We start from the raw sequence: 19,207 nt of genomic DNA, 5'->3' as shown, positions 1-19,207 counted from the left end.
AGACACATAAAGTAACCTTCGTTGAAGTTCTGAATGGAAATTGTATTTCCTCTCGATGTTTTCATTGTCTTTCCCATCTAATTGGTCTCTTGGAGGCCATCTGGCTCCCATAAGACTGGTGCAGATCTTGTAGTTTTTCCCCACAATGCAGTCTCCAATTTAGTATTCAACAGAAAGGAAGTGCTCTCTATGGGGCAACTTTTGAGTATTGCATATTAAGTGTTGTCCTATGTTTTAAGCAATAGCAAGGGTAATAAAAACTGCCTTTGCCTCACTCGTATCCTCTTAAAATACTCACAAATAAGGCTCTATTACATTTTACTTAAAACCCTTAATTTTACAAAATAAAAGGATACTTTGTTTATTTTCCTCCAGGAGCTTTTTCTAAGCTACTTAGTGTAATACTAAGCAACCAAATGGTGGTGAGATTCTGGGTTTTACCTAGTTCCAATTTATCAGTCAGTTCTAGATAGCCTTGGAGTTGCTTCTCACTAAAAATATAACTCAAAGGGTATTGCCACAAACAAGTCATCTGGAGAACTAGAAAAACAAGGCAGCATGTATTTACCTTCTTCAGACCATCAGGAGAAAAGGGGCCAGGAACACCCTGCCCTACAGAGACCTCTGCTGAGCTGGGTGTCATTACCTGTGGGAGTGCTTGAGTACCCTGAGAACATGACCGATCTCCAGTAGCAGGTGGTCTCTGCCCCTCAGGGTAGGTGTGTCCCTTGAAGCACCACTGTTCCCAAACACGTTCATGATGGTGGAAACTCTAATTCTCAAATTTCCCACAAGCTTATCAGGCCTAATACATGTCACGGGAAGGTGTGCAAATTATGCCAGAGAAGCTGTGAGAAGGCCAGGCTCCTGGTGTTGCTTACCCAAAGGCCTGTAAGTCTTATGGGAGAAAGATGGAGACTTTACCTAGAGGAGTTTGACCTGAAAGTGAGAATCCTTCAGAGTGAGGGCACAGAAGTAGCAATGCTTCCAGACAGGTCTCCAGGAGCTATTGGTATGTATTTAAGGCTTAATTATAACTTCAGAAATCACCTCTGAAACACTCTAATGGAAAATATTTCTAAGACAGCACACTTTTTCTAGCGTTTGCCCTTCTTCCGTAGCCAGTCAACAGCGTCAGGTTGAGCCTGATGTAAAGTTTCGAGACCTCCTTTGAATCTGGAGAGGTGGCAGTCGTTGACTATGTGGGTCATAGTCTGTCTGTAGCCGCAGGGGCAGTTTGGGTCGTCTCTGGCTCCCCAGCGATGGAACATAGCGGCGCACCGGCCATGGCCTGTTTGATAGCGATTGAGGAGGACCCAATCATAACGTGCTAGGTCAAAGCCGGGTTGACGCTTACAGGGGTCTGTGATGAGGAGTTTGTTCTTTACCTCAGCTGACTGCCAACTCTGTTTCCAAGAGACTGGAACAGAGAAGTTCAGTGTAGGCGTAGGGGACCAGATTGGGTGACGAGACGTCAAGCGTTGGACAGGGTGGGCGAAGATATCCGCGTATATTGGCAGGTCCGGTCGAGCGTAGACGTGGGAAATGAACTTGGATGATGCCGCATCCCAACGAATATCTGGCGGGGTGATGTTGCTAAGAACTGGCAGCCATGAAACCGGGGTGGAACGGATGGTTCCAGAAATTATCCTCATGGAGGAATATAATTTGGAATCGACCAAGTGGACATGGGGGCTACGGAACCATACTGGGGCACAGTATTCTGCAGTGGAATAGCATAATGCCAGAGAGGATGATCGTAGTGTGGAAGCGCTCGCGCCCCATGAGGAGCTGGCCAGTCTTGCAATGATGTTATTCCTTGCGCCCACCTTTGCTGCAGTTTTTATGAGATATTCGTGAAATGACAGAGTGCGATTGAGAGTAATGCCAAGATAGACTGGCTGGGCTTCATGCTGGATTCTTGTATCGCCAAGCTGCACATTAAGCTGACGCGAGGCCAAGGCATGGTGTAGATGGAAAACAGATGATACCGTTTTTGCAGTGCTAGGGATTAGTCGCCATTTTTTACAGTAATCAGATATCAGAGACATGTCTTTCGTGAGTGTTTCCTCGAGGATGTCGAACTTGGATGCCTGAGTTGCACAGCAGATGTCATCGGCGTAGATGAACTTCCTTGAAGAAGTTTCTGGGAGGTCATTGATGTAAATATTAAATAGCGTAGGAGCCAGAACAGAGCCCTGGGGGAGGCCACTTGAGACAAGTCTCCATCTGCTAGACTTGTCACCCAGATGCACCCGGAATCTTCTGTTTTGGAGAAGAAACGATATAGTGTTGGCCACCCATGGAGGCAGGCATCTTGAGATCTTGACTAGGAGACCACATTGCCAGACCGTTTCATAGGCTGCTATGAGATCAACAAAGACAGCACCCGTCTTTAAATTCTTCTGGAATCCACGGGAAGGTCGATCCAATGCATCCCAGACAGCACACTAATTACAAGATATATTTTTAAACTGCAGTCAGTTCTTTGTTATTTTTAAAATTTATTTAATGGACAGATAAATTGAGAGGGAAGAGAGACAGGGCGAAATAGAAACAACCTGGGCTGGACAGTGGAGCACCAGGTTAAGCATACATGGTGCAAAGCACAAGGACCAGTGGTCCAGGAGGTGGCTCAGTGGATAAGGCTTTGGATTCTAAAGCGTGAGGTCATGAGTTCAATCCCCGGTAGCACATGTACCAGAGTGATGTCTGGTTCTTTCTCTCTCTCCTATCACTTCTCATGAATAAATAAATAAACTCTTTAAAAAAAACACACACACACACAATGACCAGCACAAGGATCTGGGTTCGAGCCCCCAGCTCCCCACCTGCAGGGGAGTCACTTCACAAGCAGTGAAGCAGGTCTGCAGGTGTCTGTCTGTCTCTCCCCCTCTCTGTTTTCCTCTCCTCTCTCAATTTTTCTTTGTCCAGTCCAACAGCAACAACAACATTCAGGGGGGGAAATATGGCCTCCAGGAGCAGTGGATTCATTGTGCAGGCACCGAGCCCCAGTGATAACCCTGGAGGCAAGAAAAGAAAGAAAAAGAAACAACCCTGCCACACTGCTTCACTGCTTTTGAAGCTTTCCCCTGCAGGTGGGGGCCAGGGACTAGAACCAGGTCCTTTTGCACTGTAACATATGTGCTCAACCCAGTACACTGCCACTAAGCTCTCACAAAATATATATATTTGTTGTTGTTTTGCCTCCAGGGCTATCACTGGGGCTCAGTATCTGCACTATGAATCTACTGCTCCGGGCAGCCACCTTTTTTCTGTTGTTGTTGCTGTTTTTTTTCTTAGATTTTTTTTTAACCTTGTATTTATTTATTATTGAATAGAGACAGAGAAAAATTGAGAGAGGAGGAGACAGAGAGGGAAAGAAACAGACACCTGCAGCCCTGCTTCACCACTTATGAACTTTTCCCCTGCAGGTGGGGCCCAGGGGCTTGAACTTGGGACCTTGTGCACTGTAATGTGAGCATTTTTTAATTTCATAATTTCTTTTTTAATTTTTTATTTATAAAAAGGAAACACTGACTAAACCATAGGATAAAGGGGGGCTACAACTCCACACAATTCCCACCATCAGAACTAGGTATCCCTTCCCTGATAGTTTTCCTATTCTTTATCTCTCTGGGAGTATAGACCCAAGGTCATTATGGAATACAGAGGGTAGAAGGTCAGGCTTCTGTAATTGCTTCCCCACTGAATATGGGCATTGACAGGTCGATCCATACTCCCAGCCTGTCTCTCTCTTTCCCTAGTGGGAAAGGGCTCTGGGGAAGCGGAGCTCTAGGATACATTGGTGGGGTTGTCTGTCCAGGGAAGTCTGGTCAGCATCATGCTAGCATCTGGAACCTGGTGGCTGAAAAGAGAATTAACATATAAAGCCAAACAAGGTGTTGACTAATCATGAACCTAAAGGCTAGAATAGTGCAGATGAAGAGTTGGAGGGGTCTTCATTTTGTAGATAGCTAGTAGGCCTATTTTAGTTACATTTCAAAGGGCCTTTAGCTATACTAGTTTTTTTTTTTTTTCCTGAGTCTGAAATCTGATATGCAGGTGGATCCAAGTTATTGTCTGGGGAGATGATGTCATGGCTGGAAAAAGGACCAGAAAGCTGGATCAGGGAAGAGAGAAGCTCCAAAATATGGGAAAGGTGTCTAAGTATTGTTGACTGTAAGTAATGTGAGCATTTAACCAGCACTTGGCCCCCTGTTATTTTTGTTGTTGTTGTTGCTGCTGCTGCTGCTGTTGTATAGGACAGAGTGAAACTGAGAGAGATGGGGAAGACAGGGAGAGGGAGAGAAAGATAGACATCTGCAGACCTGCTTCACCACTTGCAACCAGATGTGAGGCAGGATTCTTGCACAGGTCCTTGCACTTCGCACTATATGCACTTAACCCTGTGCACTACCGGCCAGCCCCCACAAAAGATAATTTTTAATGTGTGTATAAAAATACACTTATCCACCAAAGTAAAAAACTCTGGGGTGGGTGGGTGGGGAGAATACAGGTCCATTAAGGATGATAAATGACATAGTGGGGGTTGTATTGTTAAATGGGAAACTGGGGAATGTTATGCATGTACAAACTATTGTATTTACTGTTGAATATAAAAAATTAATTCCCTAATTAAAAAAATACACTTATCTGGAAATCTCTCTATTTTATTTATTTTTTAAAAAGATTTTACTTATTGAGAAAAACAGGAGGAGAGAGAAAGAGATATCACTCTGGCACATGTGCTGCCCGGGATCGGGCTCAGGACCTCATGCTTGAGAGTCCAAAGCCTTATCACTGAGCCACCTCCTGGACCACAATCTCTCTATGTTAAAGAGAGGCAGAGATAGAGAATGAAAGAGACTACAGCACCAAAGCTTCCTTCAATGCAGTGGAGGCCAGGCTCAAGCCTAGATCATGCACATGACAGAGCAGCACACTATCTGAGTGAGTGATTGCACAGTCCTTATCTGGGAATCTTTTTTCTTGAATGAAATACACACCTCCTCCCCACCAAAAAAAAAAAAAAAAAATTAAGGAAAGTTAAGAAAAGTCACTTTTCATCTTTCATGCATGGTGGCCAGTGTCCTGCAGTAGAGATGAATGTAACTAGCAAAGAAGCTAGTTAGGTGTTTGATATCTGTCAGTCTATCATCCATGATGACCATGTTAGGTAGATACAGGTCTGATCCCCATTTTACAGGTGAAGAAACTGAGGCTAAAAACAAGTTCCTTGAAATTCTATAGTAAGTAAATTGTAAAGCTATATCTCAACCCATAAAAGGCCTTGATTTTCACAGATTTCTCAAGCTAACTCATTTTTCCTTATTCGGTCTCCTCTTGACATCTCCTTGACTGCCTTCACCCTCAGAACCTTGTTCACAGTGGCTCCATCATTACTTTCCTCTTTTGACACAGAAGTTACACATCTGTATGTTAAAGATTAAACCACACAGAGATGGACATTGTTCCTTTTAATTCATCTTTCAAGTTTTCTAATTTGAACAGTTCCACCTGTCCTCTAAAAAGAGAAATCTTACCCTGTTAAAAAAATCAGACTGTGGGAGTCGGGTGGTAGCACAGCGGGTTAAGTACATATGGCTCAAAGAGCAAGGACTGGCATAAGGATACCAGTTCAAGCCCCCAGCTCCCCACCTGCAGGGGAGTCACTTCACAAGCGGTGAAGCGATGGGTCTGCAGGTGTCTTTCTCTCCCACCCTCTGTCTTCCCCTCCTCTCTCCATTTCTCTCTGTCCTATCCAACGACAACAACATCAATAACAACAACAATGATAATTACAACAATAAAACAATAAGGGCAACAAAAGAGAATAAATAAATAAATATTCAAAAATTTTTTAATCAGATTGTACAAAAAGAACATTTAAAAAACTTTACCTATTTATGAGAGAGAATGAGAACCAGAGCATCACCCTAGCACATGTGATGCCCAGGATTGAGCTCAGGGCCTCCTATTTGAGAGTTCAATGCTTTATCCAGTGTGCTACCTCACATGCCAAGAAGAGAGAAAAAAGAAAAGAAAAGAAAAGGGGAAAAAAAGAGTTCTTGTAATGACCCTTGTAGAAGTTAATGCTTTTAAAAGTCTTGTTTTGAGTGGTATGTAAAAAAAAAAGTTCTTGTAATGACCCTTTCTTGTAGAAGTTAATGCTTTTGAAAGTCTTGTTTTGAGTGGTATGTTTTTCTAATGTTTATTTTACTTTGAGATAGAGACAGACACCAGAGCACTGCTCAGCTCTGGCTTATGGTGGTGCTTGGGATTGAATCAGACCTCAGAGCCTCAAGCATGAAAATCTGTTTATGCTATGTCCCCAGCCTTAAGCACCTGAGTGGTGCTTATTCTCCTAGCGTTGGAACCTTTTCCTCTCCTCCTATGTCATGCTCTTTTAGCTCTTTTAGATAGTTTCTTTTAGCCTTTTTGTTAGACCTTGTTATTTACCCACTGTCCTTTTAGGAGTTAAAAAAAAAAAAACAGGCAAAGTATTCATGTTAGACATAAATGCAAACATGAAAAATACAGTTTCACAGACCAGATCACTGGCATTGGTATTTTTAAAAGTTTCCTTGAAAATCATATTCTTACTTCATAAACTGGTGTTTTCTTTTCATATGCTTCATGTAGATGAATGGACAGAGGTGGACAGAAAACGAGGTATGCTATCTCTGGGCTGCATGTATTTAGTCTACATCCACAGGTTCCCTCAGTCCTTTCTCAGTGGGGCTTAATGTGGGACCACGTTAAATATTTCAGGTGAAAGCGCAGGCATGAGTTTCTGTTTGACTCTCTTACTTACATAAATACAACGCATCAGGTGAAAAGCAAGCAAACCTTGTCCAAAGGACCATGCTTACCCCTGAGATACTTGCCTCTTTCTATTAGTTCCAGGCTTTTAAGAGATATTGAGGGCAACTGCGATACTTCTGGGTAGGTTGTTCTGTTCAGTAGTCCTTAAAATAAGCCTGTGCTAGCACTGGGTAACCAAAGAATTGTGCTTCAACACAAGTGACTTCCCTGAGCCATTTTCCTCAGCACACAGAAAAATGAAGCATGTGACTGACTGCATGGCTGCCTGGATGGTGGGCAGAAGGCATGAGACCATGCATGCAATGCTGCCTTATCATGCCACATCTTAAGTCTCTCCCTTCACAGACCACTAGCAGCAAACCTGAAAAGTTTTCAAGTCCTCAAAACAGAACCTTTCTCAGAAAACCTTAGGTGCTGCAAGTCTGTTCCATCAGTTGACACTTGGATACAGTTTATGCATCTCACAGCCATTCTCTTCAATATTTTAAATATTCTTAGCACACCCACTGTATTGAAGAGCTAATGCATATAATGTTTAAGAGCATAGATATTAAAAAGGAACACCCCCATTGTGTGTGAGAGAGAGACAGAGACAAAGACATAGAGACAGAGACCAAGACCTTGCACATTCATGGTTTCACTGCTCCAGGCCAGTTTTATTCAGGTCGAGAGAGACTGAGACAAGAGACACCACATTACTGGTGCTGCCTCTGGTGCCAGAGCACCTCCCCTAGAGTGTGAAGCTCAAACCTGGGCTGTGCACTAGTCAGGCACCCTATCTGCTTAGCTATCTAAACAGCCCCATCCTATCAATAGTTTCAACTATACCATCAGCTGTGCAACCTTGGACTGCTTCCTCTCTAAGACTCAGTTTTATTCCTTGATGGAGTGAGGGTAATAACTCAGAGTTGTCTCAGAGATCATGGTAGACAGTTCTGGGCACAGTTCATAGAACAATAAGGATTCAAAATAAAGTAACCCCTCAGTAAATGACACCCCTTTTATCTTTGGTTCTAGATTGCATTTTACCATAAACAGTTAAATTTACAGCAGAGGTGATGGGTAAAATCTCAATTGCTTCCCCCCACCCCAGAATGATTTCATCAGGCCAAGCTCAAAGAAAAGCCCACTGAAGCGCTTACTTGATATGCTGCATTATTATATTTCACAGCTGTCTGTTGCCACTACTCTTGAACCATTTTTGACCCACCCCTTGACACATGGCAGAAATTCAGGCTAGAAGTGTGAATCTGGAAGAGTGTGGAGAGCTGGTGAAAACCTTACTTGGATGGTATACTACTTTATGCTCCCATGATCTTCACAAAGAATTAAGTCAAAGGTGTGGTCTGGGAGGTGGCACAGTGATAAAGCTTTGGACTCTCAAGCATGAAGTCGCAAGTTCAATCCCCAGCAGCACATGTGCCAGAGTGATGTCTGGTTCTTTCTCTCTCCTCCTATCTTTCTCATAAATAAATAAAATCTTTAAAAAAAAAAAAAAAAGCCAGAGGTGGGAACCATGGGTGCTAGGGCCCAAGCATAAAACTGCCATTTCTTTTTGAGAGCATCTGTGTGCAGGGACAGAGCCTACTGTGTTCCCTTCATAATATGGGGATTTTTCTGTATGCCCTTACACAAAGAGCCATGGTGATATATAGCTTGTTTCTTCCCAGGGGGAAGACTTCATTTTGCTTTTTACTTTGCCACAGTAGCTAACAATCACCTTGGGATTTTCTTCCTTCTAGAACTGATTTATTTGGGCCTAAATTATTTTCCTCTTAAAAAAGGGCTCAAGGACCCTAGAGAAATGGCTCAGCACCTAGACAAACTGTTGCTATTTGTGAGCGTTAGCATAATCAGAGCTCCTGTGATACTTCACCTCCATTCTTCCTCTCTGCCACTCCTCCCTGGCCTACATAAATCTGTGGAACATTCTTCAGGTTCTCTTTGGAAACCTCTTGTGTGATTTTTTTTTTTTCTGCCAAGCCTTTTCCCTTGCAACTTCTTCATTTTATATAGCCAGAAGGGAGAAAAGTGTTCAAAAAGTCAGGTCCTTGCTTGTTTAGGTTAAAGAAAAATACAGTGGGGGTGGGGGTCAGGCAAGAGTTAACATACCTCCATGCTGTCCATATTACAGAATTGTCAGTGCATGTTATGAACAAGTACAGTGGGTTAAAATCGTCAGATGTGATGAAGAGCCTGTGTTGGTAATAGATTTCATTTTTTCTCACTAATAGATTATAGTCTAGAGTAAGATCCAGAGGTTGAGTGTGAATTCAATACTTCTGTAAAGAGTCACAGTCAATTCTTTTGTGTTAATCTAGGGGGAAATAATGTTTCCTCTTTCCCCAGCCCCCATCTCTGAGACTTCCCATTTAAGATTTGCATGCAGCCACCCTTAGCTCACTCTTCCACTCCAAAAATGCTCTTTGAAAAACACTTTAAAATGCTGGCCTGAGGGAGGCGGGCGGTAGCACAGCAGGTTAAGTGCACGTGGCACAAAGTGCAAGGACCAGCGTAAGGATCACAGTTCGAGCCTCCGGTTCTCTACCTGCAGGGGAGTCACTTTACAGGCAGTGAAGCAGGTCTGCAGGTGTCTGTCTTTCTCTCTTCCTCTCTGTCTTCCCCTCCTCTCTTCATTTCTCTCTGTCCTAGCCAACAACAACGACATCAGTAGCAACAACAGTAATAACTACAACAACAATTTAAAAAGGGCACCAAAAAGAGAATAAAAAAAATGTTAAAAAAAAAAGATTAAAAAAAAAATGTTGGCCTGAGCCTAAGGGGATTTCCACCAATTACTTAAAGAAAAAAAGATTACCTGAAATCATGACCCCATTGACTCTACGTGTCTCTACTCTCTCAATGCATATGGCCACAGTCCCTCACTGGACATGACTTTAGTAAGCAAAGCAAAATAGGTACTTCTTCATCATTAAGTATTGATCACTCATGCTTAGCCATTGATTTTATAGAATCATGTCAAATAACCATTTTCCTTTTAAAATGTAATTACTACTACGAATGTGTGGTCTCAGCTTCTATATGCTCTCATCTTTTGACCAAAATATACTCATTTTTAATAATCTGTGTTGGGCTGGGGAGATAGCATAATGATTATATAAAAAGAACTTTCTTGCCTGAGGCTCTGAGGTCCCAGGTTCAATGCCTTAGCACCCACACTAAGCCAAAGCTGAGCAGTTCTCTGATGTATCTGCCTGCCTCTCTGTCTCTCTCCTTGTACTTCTCACTAAAATAAATATATGGGGCTGGGCGATAACACACTACGTTAAGCACACATGGTGCGAAGTGCAAGGACCGCCAAAGGGATGCTAGTTCTAGCCCCTGGCTCCCCAGCAAGGGAGTCGCTTCGCAAGTGGTGAAACAGGTCTGCACGCGTCTATCTTCCTCTTCCCCTCTGTCTTCCCCTCCTCTCTCCATTTTTCTCTGTCCAGTCCAGTAGCAACAACAACAATGGAAAAGGGATGGCCTCCAGGAGCAGTGAATTCATAGTATAGGCATGGAGCCCCCAGCAACAACCCTGAAGGCAAATAAATAAATAAATAAATAAATAGGTGGGGTAGATAGCATAGTGGTTATGCAGAGACTCATAACCTGTGTTTGGACTGGGGAGACAGCATAATGATTATGCAGATTCTCATGCCTGAGGGTCCAAAGTTCCAGGTTCAATCCTTTGCACCGCCATAAACCAGAGTAGAGTAATAATCTGGTAATAAAAAAAAAAAAAATACCACACCTATGGACATCTAATCTTTGACAAAGGGGGCTAGACTATTCAATGGGGAAAGCAGAGTCTCTTCAACAAATGGTGTTGGAAACAATGGGTTGAAACATGCAGAAGAATGAAACTGAACCACTGTATTTCACCAAATACAAAAGTAAATTCCAAGTGGATCAAGGACTTGGATGTTAAACCACAAACTATCAGACACTTAGAAGAAGAAAATATTGGCAGAACTCTTTTCCGCATAAATTTTAAAGACATCTTCAATGAAACAAATCCAATTACAAAGAAGACTAAGGCAAGTATAAACCTATGGGACTACATCAAATTAAAAAGCTTCTTCACAGCAAAAGAAACCACTACCCAAACCAAGAGACCCCTCACAGAATGGGAGAAGATCTTTACATGCCATACATCAGACAAGAGTTTAATAACCAACATGTATAAAGAGCTTGCCAAACTCAACAACAAGACAACAAATAACCCCATCCAAAAATGGGAGGAGGACATGGACAGAATATTCACCACAGAAGAGATCCAAAAGGCCGAGAAACACATGAAAAAATGCTCCAAGTCTCTGATTGTCAGAGAAATGCAAATCAAGACAACAATGAGATACCACTTCACTCCTGAGAGAATGTCATACACCAGAAAAGGTAACAGCAGCAAATGCTAGAGAGAGTGTGGGGTCAAAGGAACCCTCCTACACTGCTGGTGGGAATGTCAATTGGTCCAACCTCTGTGGAGAACAGTCTGGAGAACTCTCAGAAGGCTAGAAATGGACCTACCCTATGATCCTGTAATTCCTCTCCTGGGGATATATCCTAAGGAACCCAACACATCCATCCAAAAAGATCTGTGTACACATATGTTCTTGGCAGCACAATTTGTAATAGCCCAAACCTGGAAGCAACCCAGGTGTCCAACAACAGATGAGTGGCTGAGCAAGTTGTGGAATATATGTTAGCGAGCATAAATCAAACCACCATCCACTGTAAGGAAGCAAAGATGTTTATTGACGAATTGCAATCCGGGCCGAGATGGTGACTGGTGTTAGTCTACCAAGCTCGACCCCGAACAGGGCTCAAACCATACAATTTATAGGAATTCAGACTACACTCAGGGAGGGGGAGCACATCACCTTAACAACCTACATCCAATAACAGGCTATAGCAAACACAAGATCCAATCATTTCAAACTTAGCAAAAGCATGATCCATTCAAAGCAAAGCGCGGGCTAGTTTCAAATATAGTAAGATCACACAACCAATAGAATTCAACCAGGCAGGGTCTCCACATCCTCTTGCCATCGGCTATGACCACCCATCCGGTAGACAGCACACCACAAAGTCTGTTCAAAGGTCCTGATAAGGCTTGTCCCCATGTAGGGTCCTTCGAACAATGGGTGGCCTTCACTGATGAGGTCCTGATAAGGCTTGTCCCCAGGCAGGGTCCTTCGAACAATGGGTGGCCTTAACTGATTAGGTCCTGCTTATTCAAGGGGGAAGGGGCAAGGAATTTTCCACCTCATACTACAAGCAACTCATACTAAAAGCACTTAACAAACAACTGCATAAAAAGGGAATTTCAAGGCTACTGCCTTTTACAATATATACACAATGGAATACTACTCAGCTGTAAAAAATGGTGACATCACCGTTTTCAGCCAATCTTGGATGGACCTTGAAAAAATCATGTTGAGTGAAATAAGTCAGAAACAAAAGGATGAATATGGGATGATCTCACTCTCAGGCCGAAGTTGAAAAACAAGATCAGAAAAGAAAACACAAGTAGAACCTGAAATGGAATTGGAGTATCACACCAAAGTAAAAGACTCTGGGGTGGGTGGGTGGGGAGAATACAGGTCCAAGAAGGATTCAGAGGACCTAGTGGGGGTTGTATTGTTAAATGGGAATCTGGGGAATGTTATGCATGTACAAACTATTGTACTTGCTGTTGAATGTAAAACATTAATTCCCCAATAAAAAAAAAGAAAAAAATAGTCACATAGACAGAAATAAACATACCACAACACTGAAGCTTCTTCATTGTAGTGAGGACCAGGCTCCTACATGGGTCATACACATATTAAAGTAAGTGCACTAAACAAGTATACAAGTGACCTATTTCACTAGCCCAGAAAATCTAACAATCTAAATCTAATAAGCGTTTCCATTTCCATACAATGTTTTATGAAAAAAAAAGTCAGTAGCCATTATTGGTACTGTATATTTTATTTTAAGTAAAAACAAATGGTGGTTTATGCAAACATACTCTCATGCCTGAGACTCCTAAGTCCCAGGTTCAATCTACCACACCACCATTAGCCAGAGCTCTGCTGTTTCTCTCTGTGTGTGTCTCTCTCTCTGCATCTCTCTCAAAAATAAAATAAATATTTTTTTAAAAATGGTATTTGTGTGGTCTGGGAGGTGGTGCAGTGATAAAGCTTTAGACTCTCAAGCATGAGGTCCCAAGTTCGATCCCCGGCAGCACATGTGCCAGAGTGATGTCTGATTCTTTCTCCTCCAATCTTTCTCATAAATAAATAATTTTTTTTAAAAAAATGGTATTGGTGTACAAACAAAACAGAAATGAGTGATGCTTCTCTTTTCAAGGTGAAAATCTAATCTAATATTTATAGGAATCCTTTAAAAAGAAAATAAACCTTTCTTCTATCATAAATTGGCATAATGTATGTAAAAGTGGTTTCTAACCTCCAGCTCATTGACGCTGCCACCCTTGTGTCTGTCCTGTGGTGATCTCAGAAAGCACCCTGGGGCCTGCTTTCTTGAGATAGTGCAGTTTCTCCCCGGGAGCAGATCTCACCAAGAGCATCAACACCACCACTGCACAGACCCAGAGCCTCCATTCCACTTGTGCAGAGAAAGCATTTCTGAGTAAAATCCCCTCCACACCTAGCTCAACTGTATTCTCTCTTCATCCTGCAGTTCTGAATGACATTGTTTCAACTATGTTTAATCGAAAGTTTATGGAAGAATTGTTCAAACCCCAAGAGCTGTACTCTAAGAAGGCCCTGAGGACTGTCTATGACCGCTTGGCTCATGCCTCCATCATGAGACTGAACCAGGCCAGCATGGATAAGGTGTGTCCCTTGTGCTACACTTATTCCTTCTGTAGCTACATGTAGACAGGAGTTCAGTGATATGGCTTATGTGAGCTTTTGTAAATATTAGTTCTTTTTTATGTATTTATTAACACTAGAGAGATGAGAGACAGAAAGAACCAGAGCATCACTTTAGCACATGCAATGCTGGGAACTGAACTTGGAATTTCATGTTGAGAGTCCAGTACTTACTTATCCACTAGACCACCTCCCAGGCCACCATATTGGTTGTCCTTACAGAGTTTCAGAGTTAGGAAGGATCTATGAAGTCCTCTATATCAACTCCTCTTGTTGTTATTTCATTATACTCACCCAAAGAGAATGCTGGTCTTCATGTCTATATTTAATTCTGGCTCTTTCTTAACAAATCTCTGAAAACTAGGCGATATTCAAAGAAAATTCAGAACTATTCTGTTTTTACAAGGTAGACTTATCTATTTCTTTGGCCAGAGAAAAATGATTAGGGTAATCTAATTTATTTATTTATTTATTACTGAGAATCAGGGCATGACTGATGCCAGGCACCAAACTTCAGACCACATGCTGATAAGGGAGACCTTCTGTCCAGAAGAATATTTTATGTAAATACTCTACTCTCAAGGAGGGTAGACTGAGTAACTTCCTTCCAAATGGAGCAGTACAGTAAAGAGGGGAAGGAGCCCACTTAGCAGGGGAGAAGCCTAACAAACGCAGCCTCAGTTCGGTGACTGAAGTTAACATCAGCAGTGCCAGTCATGTTAGTAGCAGGTGTCCTGATATGATGGGGTTTTCACCCTCCAGGCCCCCCAGCTGGCGGTATTGTTTCATATGTGTTCCATCAGCAATACACATAAAGTGACCAGAAATCTGGCTCACCCAGGAATGTCCTCTTTTATTCCTATAGTCTTGGCTTCATTTTTTTGTTTTTAAGATTTGTGTATTCAGCTGGGGGTATAGCATAATGGTTATGCAAAGAGACTTTCATGCCTGAGGCTCTCAAGTCCCAGGTTCAATCCCCCATACCACCATAAGCCAGAGCTGAGCAGTGCTCTGGTAAAAAAAAAAAAAAAAAAGTGTATTCATACACCTGGGGAGATACTCAACTGGTAGAGCATCAGACTCGCATGCCTGAGGCTCCTGGTTTAAAGCGCAGTGCTGGAGTGGTGCTTTAAATTCTTTAGGTGTGTAATAAATAAATCAGGAAGGTATATTTATAGATTAACAAGAGAAGGAAATGCCAGTGTCTGCACTTACAATCCTGTTTCTTCTGTTCATGATGGGTTGGCAGCTCTATGACCTGATGACCATGGCTTTCAAATATCAAGTACTGCTATGTCCCCGCCCCAAGGACGTGTTGCTGATCACTTTCAATCACTTAGATGCCATCAAGGGATTCATCCAAGACTCCCCAACCATCCTGCACCAAGTGGATGAGGCTTTCCGGCAGCTGGTTGAAGTAAGACAACCATCAATTTATTACCTCTCAGCTCCAATTCTTGTTCTTACCCCTTGGATAAGAACAGGCAGATTGGGGAATGTTATACATGTACAAACTATTGTACTTACTGTTGAATGTAAAACATTCATTCCCCAATAAAGAAATGAAAAACAAAAAAAAGAACAGGCAGATTCAGGAGTCGGGCAGTAGCACACCGGGTTAAGCGCAGGTGGCACAAAGCACAGGATCCCAGTTCAAGCCCCCAGCTCCCCACCTACAGGGGAGTCGCTTCACAGGTGGTGAAGCAGGTCTGCAGGTGTCTGTCTTTCTCTCCCCCTCTGTCTTCCCCTCCTCTCTTCATTTCTCTCTGTCCTATCCAACAACAATGACATTAAGAACAACAACAGTAACTACAGCAATAAAACAACCAGGACAACAAAAGGGAATATATATATATTAAGAACAGATTCTATGACAGAGGAGCCAGGATGAGGAATGGCAAAGCCTACCACTCTCCAAAAATCTCTGACAATCTACAAGTATTCAATTTAGTAGATAGGCCTTCTCTATTTATGCCTTCTTTTTTTAAATAATTTATTCCCTTTTGGTGCCCTTGGTTTTTCTTATTGTTGTAGTTATTATTATTGTTATTGATGTCATCATTGTTGGATAGGACAGAGAGAAATGGAGAGAGGAGGGGAAGACAGAGAGGAGGAGAGAAAGACAGACACCTGCAGACCTGCTTGTGAAGTGACTCCCCTGCACGTGGGGATCCGGGGGCTCAAACCAGATCCTTATGCCGGTCCTTGCGCTTTGTGCCACCTGCACTTAACCCACCGCACCACGCTACCACCTGACTCCTTCATCTCACTTCTAAAGGTGAAATGCTTCTTTCTGCTTTGCTTCTGACAGACATATGGGAATCTGTCTGAGGGCGAATTCCAACTGATCAGGCAAACACTCCTCATCTTCTTCCAAGACCTGCACATCCGGGTGAGTGCACAGGCAGCCCTAGAAGCTCCCTGCTACAGCTATCCTAGCAAGACAGGTAGAAAAGGACCAGATTGCCCACTTAGTGATGTCCTCAATGTTTAAGTAAACCTTCTGATAAGGAAGACAAGGATGTCTTCTTCATTCATCCCCAGTTACCATATATGTTTATAGGTTGTAGGGACAAAGGAACCCTCCTGCACTGCTGATGGGAATGTAAATTGGTCCAACCCCTATGGAGAGCAGTCTGGAGAACCCTCAGAAGGCTTGAAATGGACCTACCCTGTGACCCTGGAATTCCTCTCCTGGGGATATATCCAAAGGAACCAAAAACACCATCCAAAAAGATATGTGTACACTTATGTTCATAGCAGCACAATTTGTATTAGACCAAACTTGGAAGCAACCTAGGTGTCCAACAGCAGATGAGTGGCTGAGAAAGAAAGTTGTGGTATTTATACACAATGGAATACTACTCCGCTATTAAAATTCACCTTCTTCACCTCATCTTGGATAGAGCTTGTAGGAATCGTGAAGTGAGATAAGCCAGAAAGAAAAGGATGAATAGGGGATGATCTCACTCATGGGAAGAATTTAAGAAATAACAACAGAAAGGGGAAACATAAAGTAAAACTTGGACTTGTTTGGTGTATTCACTAAAGCAAAGGACTCTGGGGAAGAAGGACAGGTAGGGGGTGGGAGGAGGGGAGGCTTTGAGGTCATGGTGCATGATGGTGAAAAAGGACCTACAGTTGGGGTAAAAGTGTTTTGCAGACACCTGTCATAGCAAGACAGGTGAGTCCCAGTGTACCAACTGTACTATAAACCACTAACCTCCCAATAAAAAATAAAATTATATATATATATGGTTATGCAAAGACTTGTGCCTGAGGCTCCAAGGTCCTAGATTCAACACCCAGCACCACCATAAGCCAGAGGTGAGAAGTGCTTTAGTTAGAAATAGACTCAGGGGGAATCAGGTGGTAGCACAGCAGGTTAAGCGCAGGTGGCACAAAGCACAGGGACCAGCGTAAGGATCCCGGTTCGAGCCCCCGGCTCCCTACTTGCAGGGGCGTCGCTTCACAAGCAGTGAAGTAGGTCTGCGGGTGTCTATCTTCTCTCCCCCTGTCTGTCTTCCCCTCTTCTCTCCATTTCTCTCTGTCCTATCCAACAACGATGACATCGATAACAACAATAATAACTACAACAATAAAACAAGGGCAACAAAAGAGAATAAATAAATAAATATGAAAAAAAGAAAAAAAGAAATAGATGCAGGAGGGGGCAGAGTGGATAAAGAGTTAGACTCAAGTATGAGGTCCCAAGTTGGATCCCCAACATCTCATATACCAGAGTGATGCTCTGATTCTCTTTCTCCCTATCCCTCTCATAAATACATAAATAAATAGGATTCTCCACTCTCCAGGTCATCAGTCTAAGCTCAATTCCAAAGGCTTGTCTCAAACTTTTTTTCCTCAAACTTTTATTATATATTTTAATATATTTTACTTTTTTTACTTTTTTATTTATTCCCTTTTGTTGCCCTTGTTGTTTTATTGTTGTAGTTATTATTGTCGTTGTCGTTGAATAGGACAGAGAGAAATGGAGAGAAGAGAGGAAGACAGAGGTGTATCAGTATCTCTTTGACAAACTAGGGGCAAGAATAGTACCTGGTCAGTGGGCTAGTGTCACCTGGGAGTGGTGAAACCACACCATGGACAAGGACTGGGCTGGGGCAGGGGGAGAGGGAGAGAGAGAGAGAGAGAGAGAGAGAGAGATGCACCGATAGACTTCAGTTGAAAAGAAATACCATTAAAGATCAGACTTGGAAAACCAGCCAGATGTTACAGATCAGTGGCTGAATAGTATCAGGATATATGATTACTATTCTTTTTGATGAATATTCTGATGCTTCATTGCCTGCTTACTTAGCATCTAAAGCTTAACATACATTGTGGTTAGTAAATGTTAATGATTTTACTATAGACTTATTAGTAAGAAAGGCTTTTCATTATGATGAATTTTACCCTGTCAGAACTGAGAAATCAATATGGCTACTTATATTACTATGATCTATAAAATGTCTAAATATGCAGTCCTTCTTCTCCTCCTTTTTAAAAAATTATTTATTTATTTATTTTCCCTTTTGTTGCCCTTGTTGTCTTTTTATTGTTGTTATAGCTATTGTTGTTGTTGTTATTGATGTCGTCGTTCTTAGATAGGACAGAGAGAAATGGAGAGAGGAGGGGAAGACAGAGAGGGGAAGAGAAAGACACCTGCAGACCTGCTTCACTGCTTGTGAAGCGACTCCCCTACGGGTGGAGAGCCGGGGGCTCAAACCAGGATCCTTGTGCCGGTCCTTGTGCTTTACGCCACCTGCGTTTAACCTGCTGTGCTACCGCCTGACTCCCCTTCCTTTTTTTTTTTCTTTTTTTTTTTTTTTTTTTACCAGAGCACTGCTCATCTCTGGCTTATGGTGGTGTGCGTTGAACCTGAGACTTTGGAGCCTCAGGCATGAGAGCCTCTTTGCATAACCATTATGCTGCCTAACCTCCCCCCAAATATTCAATCTTGATACTTATACTTCATCATGTAGAGTTTTTCAATGTTGTAGAGCAAGGCAATAACTAAACTTATTTGTACTTTCATATATTTTTAAATATTTATTTATTTATTTCCCTTTTATTGCCCTTGTTTTTTATTATTGTTGTAATTGATGTTGTCATTATTGGATAGGACAGACAGAAATGGAGAGTGGAGGGGAAGACAGATAGACAGACACCTGCAGTCCTGCTTCACTGCCTGTGAAGTGACACCCCTGCAGGTGGGGAGCCGGGGGATGGAACCTGGATCCTTGCACCTGTCCTTGTGCTTAGTGCCACCTGCACTTAACCCACTGTGCTAAGCACAAGGACAAGTACAAGGATCCAGGGGAAGACAGAGAGGGAGAGAGAAAGACAGATACCTGCAGACCTGCTTCACTGCCTGTGAAGCGACTCCCCTGCAGGTGGGGAGCCGGGGGCTCGAACCAGGATCTTTACACCTATCCTTGCACCTTGCACCACCTGCTCTTAACCCGCTGTGCTACCGCCCAACTCCCTGTACT

At 42.6% G+C, this 19,207-nt stretch overlaps 1 protein-coding gene across 2 annotated transcripts in view; it reads left to right on the top strand.

Moving 5' to 3' along the window:
- LOC103109033 (protein OSCP1) overlaps positions 1-19,207 on the top strand; it is a 36,597-nt gene that overhangs the window by 3,868 nt on the left and 13,522 nt on the right. The window contains exons 2-4 of one of the 2 annotated variants that reach the window (XM_007518037.3): positions 13,519-13,673; positions 14,962-15,129; positions 16,024-16,104. In XM_007518037.3, coding sequence (XP_007518099.1) covers positions 13,519-13,673; positions 14,962-15,129; positions 16,024-16,104 — 404 coding nt within the window. The remainder of the gene's footprint in view (positions 1-13,518; positions 13,674-14,961; positions 15,130-16,023; positions 16,105-19,207) is intronic. The other variant, XM_060205894.1, reaches the window with a different exon arrangement.

The sequence above is a fragment of the Erinaceus europaeus genome, chromosome 13 (assembly GCF_950295315.1).
Source record: "Erinaceus europaeus chromosome 13, mEriEur2.1, whole genome shotgun sequence".
NCBI lineage: Eukaryota > Metazoa > Chordata > Mammalia > Eulipotyphla > Erinaceidae > Erinaceus > Erinaceus europaeus.
This window is presented reverse-complemented; position numbering and strand designations above follow the sequence as displayed.